At 30.9% G+C, this 11,443-nt stretch overlaps 1 protein-coding gene across 4 annotated transcripts in view; it reads left to right on the forward strand.

The window, feature by feature from the left end:
* Positions 1 to 11,443, forward strand: part of LOC134717477 (endosome/lysosome-associated apoptosis and autophagy regulator family member 2-like) — a 34,577-nt gene that overhangs the window by 19,453 nt on the left and 3,681 nt on the right. For 2 of the 4 annotated variants that reach the window (XM_063579997.1, XM_063580008.1), the window contains 12 exons: positions 280 to 468; positions 1,340 to 1,357; positions 2,171 to 2,398; positions 3,089 to 3,230; positions 4,310 to 4,410; positions 5,094 to 5,173; positions 5,888 to 5,927; positions 6,557 to 6,799; positions 7,432 to 7,495; positions 8,372 to 8,454; positions 10,453 to 10,633; positions 11,291 to 11,398. In XM_063579997.1, coding sequence (XP_063436067.1) covers positions 280 to 468; positions 1,340 to 1,357; positions 2,171 to 2,398; positions 3,089 to 3,230; positions 4,310 to 4,410; positions 5,094 to 5,173; positions 5,888 to 5,927; positions 6,557 to 6,799; positions 7,432 to 7,495; positions 8,372 to 8,454; positions 10,453 to 10,633; positions 11,291 to 11,383 — 1,462 coding nt within the window. In that variant the 3' untranslated portion in view covers positions 11,384 to 11,398. Of the gene's footprint in view, positions 1 to 279; positions 469 to 1,339; positions 1,358 to 2,170; positions 2,399 to 3,088; positions 3,231 to 4,309; positions 4,411 to 5,093; positions 5,174 to 5,887; positions 5,928 to 6,556; positions 6,800 to 7,431; positions 7,496 to 8,371; positions 8,455 to 10,452; positions 10,634 to 11,290; positions 11,399 to 11,443 lie in introns of those variants that run through there. The other 2 variants (XM_063580005.1, XM_063580000.1) reach the window with 2 other exon arrangements.

The raw sequence follows: 11,443 nt of genomic DNA on the forward strand, positions 1-11,443 counted from the left end.
TGTATCTAGGAATATATTAAGTTTTGAGCTTATTCTGTTTCTTAAAAATCCATGATAGTATATTTATAATGTCACAGCTGTAACCCTTTTATCACAACATTTATCAACATTTTATTAACAAATCTTTCATAATTACAGGATTAACTGAAAATAAATTAACAAGATTTTTATTCTTTGTTCTATTCTTCAGAATTCATAGATTATTTTAACATTTTTTATCTTCATTAAGACTAATAAACATAGTGATAAAAGTTATTTCATGCAGATTTTTTGTTGCAGGTTTGATGTATCCAACTCAGGTCCAATGACATTCTCCTGGGCTTTCCAGCGCTCCTATATTGGACATCTTAGCAATGGACATGTTGCTGAAAATGATCTGGCTAGAATGTACAGTATCAAAATAACAAATTCACTAGATGGTGGTGCTGTAGGCTGTAAAAAATGTCCTAAGGGTGTGGTTGATAACAGGTAAGGAAAAATATTCAAGGTCAATGTTAATAATAAGTATGTAATTATTTAAAGAATGGTTGCAAATAAAATGCTGAAAATGGCTTGATTGTCAATAGCTATGAACAGAGTTTTCACATATAATGACTGAAAATAAGTTTTTAAAAACTGTTGAAAGAGTTCTGGTTAATTGAATGTTAGAATAGGGTAAATTCCTGTAAAATCAAGTAGGCTTGTCTAAATCAAAATTCCATATGGTTTAGTGATTATTATATAACAATTTATCATGATAGAACCTCTCAGGTTACCTCCTGTATGGTTTCTATCTTTAATATAAAGTATCTTTGGATGTCTGATGTGATGCAAATTTACCAGTGGATTTATGATTTGATGGTCTTCTTAGCTATGTAGATTTTGAGTTTGATTACAATGTTTGTTGCTGGAAGGTTGGTCATATTGGTTTCAATAGTTATCTTTATTACTTGATGATATCCATCACCTAAAGGAAAACCCTTCGTGCTTTGGGGTCAATTCTCATTGTCAAATCAAACAGTCATAGATGGACTTACTCTTTTAAGTTGTGTTTCCAAATATATCTTTTGAATTGTAAATTAAAAATCTTTGTGTTTGAACTTGCCATCTGCTGGTATGGACATCAAATGAAAAACATATTATTATTATATAGATACTCTCCCTGCACTATTCATGTTAATAAAAACCTCACAATAATTTCTGGATTTACAATTCTGACAGTAGAATCCTTTCTTCTGTCTTTTTCCATCTGTTTTGGTCTGTTTCCATTTTTACCTCTTCCCTGAAGTTTAATATTGGTTTCATGGTTGAGTACTTTCTGTGTATATGATATGATAGTATATTTTTCTTTTTTTCACAGAAAGAATCCTACAGCTAGGTATTAGAAGTTACCACAATGTTATTAAGGGATTTATTTTTGATTCATAAGTTTTTTTTATGTTACAACACTGTTTTAAGTTTGATTACAGTTTTATTAGACTGATTTGTATGGTGCTGTTACATGTATCATCATTGACATTATCTGCCTGTGACAGTTTACTATTACATATGCAGATTCATTATTATTCATTGAATACCAATTGTGTGTATTTCATTTATATCGTTATAACAAATTTTCGATTGGCATATATGCAGACTTTGCCAAAACTATTTAAAGAAATATCTATGAAAATACAATTCTATCAGAATCCACAAAAATGAATGAATCCACAGTATTAAATAATTTAGGAATGTTTACTGATTGTTGACATTTTGTATTAAACATGTGTGAGGGCTATTTCAAAATTTATCATGGTGGAGAAATTATAGGCTCTCAAATTGATTATTTGTAAATGGTAGCATTTTCATTAGAAGTAAAAATATCATGCTCCCATACATCAGTTCTGAACAAGACCTTGAGAATAAATGTATATATGTTTAAAAAAGATGTAAACAAGGCTTGCCTGAAAAATATATCATCAAAAGTTTTATGAAATAAAAGGCTCTGTTAAGGGAGTAGATGTAGAGAGAACATAATTCAACAGTTCATTTTCTGCCAGAGAATTAATTGTATTTATATACATTCTCATTTATATCTCACAATTGTCATTCACACAGATATTAATCCAGGATCTTTTTTTGCCACATATTACAGAAAACCTGATAAAATTTATTGTTTATTTTTACAGCATGTTTATTCTTCATTTTGCAGGTGTGTTCCCTGTCCAGCTGGTCACTACATTGATGTACACAGTAACTCTACAACTTGTCAAGCTTGTCCTCTAAATACAATCATCAGACCAACTAATGCCTGGGGAAAAGATAATTGTGTGGAATGTGGTCAGGGTCTTAAGGCTTCAGCTGCAGGAGATAAGTGTGTCACTGATTGTACATTTACTGACAAGGAGGGCAAACTTTATGACTTCACCAAGTTAAATAAGTAAGTTGTTATAGGTATTGTTGTAATGCACAGTGATGTTCCCGTGTAATTTTCTATTATTATTGACAGGTTATTCCTGTTACAGGAAAGTTCAGTTTAATTATTCAGATAGCATTTATAAGGGAACTGATTGATTGTAATTGTTCAATACCATTTTTTTCATTTGACTATATCAATAATTTATATTGATGGAGGGAGCCCAAATTCCTTGAGAAAACGCCCAACCTTTTGGAAGTTTTCAGGAAAATCTTTGTCAATTAAGATTTGAGTCAAATGCACCTTCCCAGAGAAAGGTTGGAACACACAAGCTCAGTGTCGACACACTTGTGATTACTGTAGACAAACTCTTTAGACACTGAGTCACAGAAGCCCTAGTTTGTAAAGGGAAGTTCTCTATGAACTTTTTAGGATATCATTTGTAAAGGGAAGTAATTTAGACTTTGTAGGAATTTTTTTTAAAACATAAGTATTGAACATGAATTTACTTACGATAACATTTGTATAGAGAAGTAATCCATTTGATTTTTAGGATAACATTTGTAAAATGGAAGTAAACTGTTTACATTTTAGGATAGCATTGTAAAGGGAAATAATCTACTTACTTTTTTATGATAACATTTGTAAAGGGAAGTAATCTGTTTACTTTTTAGGATAACATTTGTAAAGGGAAGTAATTTGTTTACTTTTTAGGATAACATTTGTAAAGGGAAGTAATCTGTTTACTGGATCAGGAACTAAATATTACCATGGATTTAATATCAGCTTATGTGGAGGAGACAAAATGGTCACATGTACACAAAATGTTTCATCACCTGAAAAGTCGACATCAGAAGTAAGACTAATTCTTTTTGTTTTACTAGTATAGTAAGATTGGTTTCTAGCAACCACTTATATCAGCAAGATCTTAGAAGAGTCATGACTTACATTTTTAGCTCCCTGGGGACCAAAGGGCTCCATGTGAGCTTATGCCATCACTTGGCGTCTGTTGTCTATCGTCATCGTCTATCGTCATCGTCTGTTGTAAACTATTTAAAAATCTTCTCAAAAACTACTTGGCCAAATACCTTCAAACTTTAACTAAATGTGCCTTAGGGTATCTAGTTCATAAATTGTATCTGTAGTTTTGATCCATTGACAAACATGGCTGTCATGGCTTAATAAAGCACATAGATTGGGGTAAAAAGCAGTTTTTGGCTTATATCTCAAAAACTAAAGCTTTTAGAGCAAATCTGACCTGGGCTTAAATTGTGCAATCGGACAAGATCTATCAATTCTTAAATTTTCAGACGAATCAAACAACCCATTGTTAGGTTGCTGCCACTAAATTGGTAGTTATAAGAAAATTTTGCAGGTTTTTGTTATTATCTTGAATACAAGTATAGATAGATATAAACTGTTAATAATAATGTTTAGCAAAGTAAGATCTACAAAAAAGATCATATGACCAAAATTGTCAATTGACCCCTTTAGGATTTATTGCCCTTTAAAGACAATTTTACATAGTTTGCTAACATTAAAAATTTTTTAAAAACATATGATAACATTGGGACAATTTGTTGACCAGTTTTCATAAGTTCAACAGGGATTCTTCACTTATGTTTTGAAGGAAGTCATTCAATAATACTTCAGAAAATGAAAGAGACAAACAAAAATTAGTTCTTGTTTAACAAACTGCAGTATGCAAAGTCTGACAAAAGTTCTGAAATGACCATATTCCTGTTATTATACATGAAGGAGGACACTTAATGTGTGAAATGCAATCGTCAATTAAAACTTGACAGCTACATTAAGATAGTTGTTTTGTTGTTTAATCATGAATGTATGGTTGGGTTGTTGTCTCTTTGACACATTCCCGATTTCCATTTTCAATTTTATGCTGATTTTACAGACAATGTTTTTTCTTTCTTTCAGAGTAAATTTTCAGAATCATCTCTAGTAAAAGGAGTAGTTTGTAGATCTACAATTATACCTTCTACTGATGCTTCAAAATCACTCTCTACACAGCCTACCAGGTAAGTACTTGTGCCCTGTAAATCCACAATTATACCTTCTACTGATGCTTCCAAATCACTCTCTACTTAGCCTACCAGGTAAGAACTTGTGCCCTGTAAATCCACAATTATACCTTCTACTGATGCTTCAAAATCACTCTCTACACAGCCTACCAGGTAAGTACTTGTGCCCTGTAAATCCACAATTATACCTTCTACTGATGCTTCCAAATCACTCTCTACACAGCCTACCAGGTATGTATTGGTTTCCTTCCTAAGACAAATGGTGTGGGATGGATAAATCAATGTATTGTATGTATAAGGATATTCATATAAGGACAAGGACATATTGTATGATATAAATATAATACCTGCTGTATACTGGACTTTTCAGGCATTGTCAAAGCAAGATTGAAAAATTGTCATTGTTTGCATTTTGAAGTGGGCAAGTCAGTGTAGATTATGAGTCCCACAGCCTCAGTCCTGCTTCAGTCACTTGAACTTCTTTGCCGATATTTGAACAATGTACAAAATTTAATATGAAATAAAAAATACAAATAATGCTATCAAGCAAGTTTTTTATTTTTGCCAAACCTGTCACCATTTTAACCAATAACATGAACATCACAGGAATTTTAGAATTTACAGTGGTTACAAAGTGATACAAAAAAAGCTTTGTCTAATTGATTTTTATTTTGTTCCAGTCTTGGTGACTACATTGACAAGATAGTTACTAACAAAAGTCTGGTAGAGATGTATAAGAAAGAAGGATATTCAACTGAGGGTAAATATTATAATAATATAATAATATGTTATTCATTAAAATATCAAGCATATTTATAATTACAATACACAATATATACAATACATATATTAAAGACAATACTAACACATATATGGTAAAATATATTGGCATTTTATGAGTGCAGTATCCTTAAGTGTATGAAAAAATTTGCTATTCATTAAAATATCTGATATTTTATCAGGGATAACCCATAAGTACTGTCAAATCTAAAACTTTATCATAAGACATGTAATAGTATTCTACTTTTTTTATGAAACAACTGCTGTCTGTTTTATTTTGTTTTATAGATATTGATAACTAGGTAACTGCAAATTCAGTAAACCAAACCATGTTACTGTGATAGGCTTGTAGTAAATTTATTTGATGAAATAACTTTTGGATTGTTACAGACCATCTTTTAAAGATTTGGATTAAAAATGACTCTTGTATTAAATTTCATGAACGACTGTGTCCTAAATCAACTTTACTATAACTATTTCCTGAATGGTATACATTTGTTAATTGCCAATGACCATTGTTTGGTGAGGGAAAATAAGTTTCCTTAAAGCAGGATGAAATATTAAGGTCTGATATCTGGCTGAGGGTTATAGCTGAAAGAAAAAAGAAAAAAAACTAATATCAATAAATAACACATAATATAGTTGCATTCATATGTTATGCCAATCAAAATAATTGTTTCCTGTTTTATTTTAGGTTCAGAAAAAGACATACATTTCTATTCTAAATCTGAAGAGTAAGTATGTCATCTACCTGATCATGTTTGTAAGGAAAGGATTTATTTTACATTTTGTTTAAGCTGTATAATGCAGAGGCAGATTTAGAGTGTTTTCTATTTGTTAATTATATATTATATAATACTGAAGCATGACAGGAGTTGGCCCCCATCTTAGCAGTCAATGGTCCCCCACTAATGAAAATTTCTGGATCTGCACTGTAACTGTTATGGAAAATGTGTGATATTTAACAGGAGTTAATCTTCAAAAACTACACCACTATCTTACTAATATTAGTTGTGTATTCCCTCACATTTTGCTAAAAGACTGCATTCAAATTATACCCAGACATTTTTTTACTGTCAATAGATCAAAGTAAGGATTTTTTTCGCCGTGTTGAACACCTACCGCCAATGTCTGCTCTTTGGTCAGGTTGTTGGCTCTTTGACATTACCTCATTTCCATTCTCAATTTTATTCTGCATTCAAAGTAATTTAGCAACTATAGAATCAGATTTCTGCTACTGAATATGCCAAATGCTCAATCATGCAAGATTTGAATTAAGAAATTTGAATTGTTTTTTAATATTGTGCTAATGTATTGTAAATAAATTGATGAATTTAACATAATATTTTGATATTCTATATAGTTCCACAGATGCATGTCCAGAGGGACGTAATACAATAATCTCCTTGAAATGTGATCAAAAGATGGAAGATGATGGAGAAATAGTTTTCCCGCCAAAATGTGTATATGGAACATGTGATGGCTGTAACTTCCACCTGCTGTGGAAAACTGTGTATGCTTGTCCTAAGTGTGCCAAGGAAGATTTTGTTAAAATTGTAGCAGAATGTGTGGATGGATCACAGAGTATACATTATACTAAACCAGAGTAAATATCAATGTTCTATAAACTGTGTATATGTATTAATAGAGTATTCATTATACTAAACCAGAGTAAATATCAATGTTTTATAAACTGTGTATATGTATTAATAGAGAATTCATTATACTAAACCAGAGTAAATATCTGTGCTATTTATATGTTGGACAATTAATAATCAAATATACATATAAGGCAGGGTGGGGTATACATCAATTAGACAGCAATCTAACAGTGAAAAAGAGACATCTAAAGGGCAACAAACAAACTTCTTAAATACTAAGACATGTGTCTATACAATACATATATAGTATTGAGTTTTATTTAGATGATTTCCTATTATGTAGATATCAAAATTAGTAGAAGTATAACCCTAGTAAAAACTACAGGTTGATAGTTGCTTTGATTTTGACAGCCTCTTTACCTTAAGACTGGAAATAGTCTTTATAATAATACCAGTAACTTCTAGAAATATTGATACTACCATTTGCCATCATCAAGTGATATTGTTTAAAAGGTTTCTTCTTTTTATTTTTACTGAAATAAATTACTTCTGACAAATAGTATGTGTGTCATAACATCTATATGTAGAATAAACATTGAATATTTCTTATTTGACCTTTGACATTTTTTCACTTCAGTCACTGTATAGGAGAGCCACCAGCAATTGAAACACAGAAATGTGCCATTAAACTTCCATTCATTGTAAGTACAAACAATTATAATTTTCTCATTATTTGTTGATAACTATATTAAAGTTTAATGAATTAAGTTTATATGTAAAGATGATATAATTATAGATAATCGTTAATCAGTCAGTATGTGAAACGTAAGAAAAGCAATCGAGTTGAGAAGACCAATGATTATAGGTTTATTGCTTTTCTACTTATGATGACGTTGTCAATTTCATTAACAACGAGCATATGCGTCCTTAGTTTCTAGCGACTCTGCTGAGAAAGAAAATTATCAGTCAGCAAGATCAAAGGAAAATTTTCGTAAAAATAGCGATTAACTGTTTTATAAAAAGTTGAATTTTACGTAATCACTGTATCCAATAAAGACAATAAAAAAGCTGTCAGGAAGAAAAGTGCTAAAATATGAACAACTTTTTGTATTCTGTTAATCAACGATTCAATAGATTCTTGGTTATTAATTTTCATTAAAATTGAGAAATAGAACATTCGAAATATTGGAAACAATCTGTAATCAATCATTTACTAAAATTCTGTTGCATTTGTTTAAGAAAAAAATCAGAAAATTTAACGTAGACCACTGAAAAATTTATTTCAGTACCTGTCTCTTCATTAAAAAGTCAAAGTTATTTCTCAGTATTTAATTAACAAAAAAAACTCGAACAATGTTGTTTTTAATGTTCATTCTGGTAATAAACTCTCACATCCATTATCAGAGATCTATTGTGGAAACAAAAATATTTAAAAAAAAACCTGTACTCAGTCAACATGTTTTGTGGATGAATGGAGAAGAAAAAAAGACTACTTTCATCAGATGTATTAAAGGCTTGAGGAACAAACTAATTTTGAATGGCCTCTGACTCCGATTTGATTTTTGTTGCACTTTCAGGTAAAAGTAGTAGTACCACCAGTGGTTGCCCTTGGACTTATTTTACTGATATGTGTCATATACTGTTGGCAGAGAAATAAAAAGTAAGTACATTGTTATTTCATCTTTATAAAAGCGTCTATCACTCTCTTCATGATGCATGATTAATTCTGTATGAATAATAATCAGTAAGTAAGTAAGTAAGTAAATTATTTATTATAGTGACATGTGTAAATATGTACAGATTATAAATATACAATATATGATAAATATTAATACACCTGGCCCAATGGACCTATAAGTCACCTCAAATGAAATTAAGTAATTTTAAAACAATATATCACGTTCTTCAAAATAGCAAGTTATTCCTGAAATTATATGTTTACTGCAATGCACCTTGACAGTATTGTATTGTGCTAAATGAGCAATTTACACCGTTAGCTAGTGAGAAGCGTTTGTCTGGCTTCAGCAAAGTAAGTTTAGTAGTGAACAACTTATAGTAAGTCAATGATATTTGGAATGCATTTGTATTGTATCAAATGTCATTTCCTTTAAAACATTTTGTATTTAGATATAAACAATAATTTAAAAAAAAAAAATGCATAGATTAAATTTGAAATCTTGCTTTCAAAATACAGGGTCCATGGATTCCAAATATGTAAACACATGTGATCAGGAAAGAGCTATGAGATGTAGATACAATTGTTAAGCAATGACAGCTCATTGAATGATAATAATATAGATTTAAGGACATTTACATTTTTAGCTCACCGGGCCCGAAGGGCCGAGTGAGCTTTTCCCATCACTTTGCGTCTGGCGTCCATCGTCCGTCGTCGTCCTGGGTCTGTCGTCGTTAACTTTTACAAAAATCTTCTCCTCTGAAACTACTGAACCAATTCAAACCAAACTTCATCTGATTGATTCTTAGGGTATCTAGAATAAAGTTTGTGTTTGAATTCCCATTTCATCAAAAAACATGGCCACCATGGCTAAAAATAAAACTTAGGGGTGAAATGCAGTTTTTGGCTTATAACTCAAAAACCAAAGCATTTAGAGCAAATCTGACATGGGGTAATATTGTTTATCAGGTCAAGATCTATCTGCCCTGAAAGTTTCAGATGAATTAGACAACCCATTGTTGGGTTGCTGCCCCTAAATTGGTAATTTTAAGGAAATTTTACTGTTTTTGGTTATTATCTTGAATATTATTATAGATGGAGATAAACTGTAAACAGCAATAATGGTCAGCAAAGTAAGATTTACAAATAAGTCAACAGGACCAAAATGGTCAGTTGACCCCTTAAGGAGTTATTGCCCTTTATAATCAATTTTTAACATTTTTTGTAAATCTCCATGATCTTTTACAAAAATCTTCTCCTCTGAAACTTCCGGGATTAATAAATTCAAACTTGGCCACAATCATCATTGATGTATCTAGTTTAAAAATTGTGTTTTGTGACCAACCAAGCAAACCAACCAAGATGGCCGCTACGGCTAAAAATAGAACATAGGGGTAAAATGCAGTTTTTGGCTTATAACTCAAAAACCAAAGCATTTAGAGCAAATCTGACAAGGGGTAAAATTGTTTACCTGGCCAAGATCTATCTGCCCTGAAATTTTTAGATGAATCAGACAACTCGTTGTTAGGTTGCTGCCCCTAAATTGGTAATTTTAAGGAAATTTTGCTGTTTTGAGTTATTATCTTGAATATTATTATAGATAGAGATAAACTGTAAACAGCAATAATGTACAGCAATTTAAGACTAAAAAATAGGTCAAAATGACAAAAATGGTCAATTGACCCCCTAAGAAGTTATTGTCCTTTATAATCAATTTTTAACAATTTTCATAAAATTTGTAAATTTTTACTAACATTTTCCACTGAAACTACACTGAAAAGTTCATTATAGATAGAGATCATTGTAAGCAGCAAAAATGTTCAGTAAAGTAAGATGTACAAACACATCACAATCACCTAAACACAATTTTGTCATGAACTGTCTGCTTCCTTTGTTTAATTCACATATACCAAGGTGAGCGACACAGGCTCTTTAGAGCCTCTAGTTAATATATACAATTATCTATGAATACCTACTTTACAGTTTAGAGTATAAGTATATGAAGTTGACCCACCAGAATGAGCCAACCTATGATGGCGAGTTACCAGGTGTAGATTCCTGTGGTTTGTCTGATGGAGAAGAAGATCAGTTTGACTCTGTACAATTTAAAACAAGCAGAGGATCAAAAATACTCAATAAAATAAGAGGCAAAAGATCTGATAAGGTAAGATATGTATCTATATAAAGTTTTCAATAAATATGTAATTTAGTTATTAGGCAGAAATGCATCAACTTGAAAATTTTCTTTAAAAAGTTTAAAACCTTTTAGTCTTGATCAATAAACTTGACTCAAGCCATTTTAAACTTCTTACTTTTATTCAATTTAATTTCTGTGTAAATTAAATGAGTTTAAGTGTAATTCAATGCTGAACATATTGTAGAGCGAACTGTCTATTGTTGAAGACTGTAAATCAACCTCTGGATGTCTTTTGGTTATTATATTGTTCAGTTGCTGTCTCATTGACAGAAGCCCAACATCTCCTTTCACCTTTAATATATAATTATACCCCATCTTTAGGAGTAAGGTCATCATTGCATACAGTGATGGTACAAAAAATGTATCATTAGTGAGCAGTAACTGAAAGTTCAACTTGTTTTTAAAAAAATTCTAGAGTGCATTAGACTTATTTTCATCAGTAAGTATAGGAGGTGAAGGTCAAATAAGGTTACAGATGTGCATGAGAACTGGATTATATAATTCCCATGCTTTTCAAGACACTTTTTAAAGTCTATATCGAAATTGAGTATTTTTTATACGATTGTCTTTTTTGTTTCTATCATATTGAAAACCTCCTTATACCTCTTTATTTATTTATATCAGCTGTATAATCCAGTAAGTACTACCAGACTATCTGTAGATAAACATTGCATTACCTTGGCACACAAATCTTGTTTTTGTTTAGTTTTTATTTGAACTTTACTCTTTTGTTATTATATTTGGATATCTTAGTTAAATATTTTGTTCATTTAATTT

This window comes from Mytilus trossulus, chromosome 1 (assembly GCF_036588685.1).
Source record: "Mytilus trossulus isolate FHL-02 chromosome 1, PNRI_Mtr1.1.1.hap1, whole genome shotgun sequence".
Taxonomy (NCBI): domain Eukaryota; kingdom Metazoa; phylum Mollusca; class Bivalvia; order Mytilida; family Mytilidae; genus Mytilus; species Mytilus trossulus.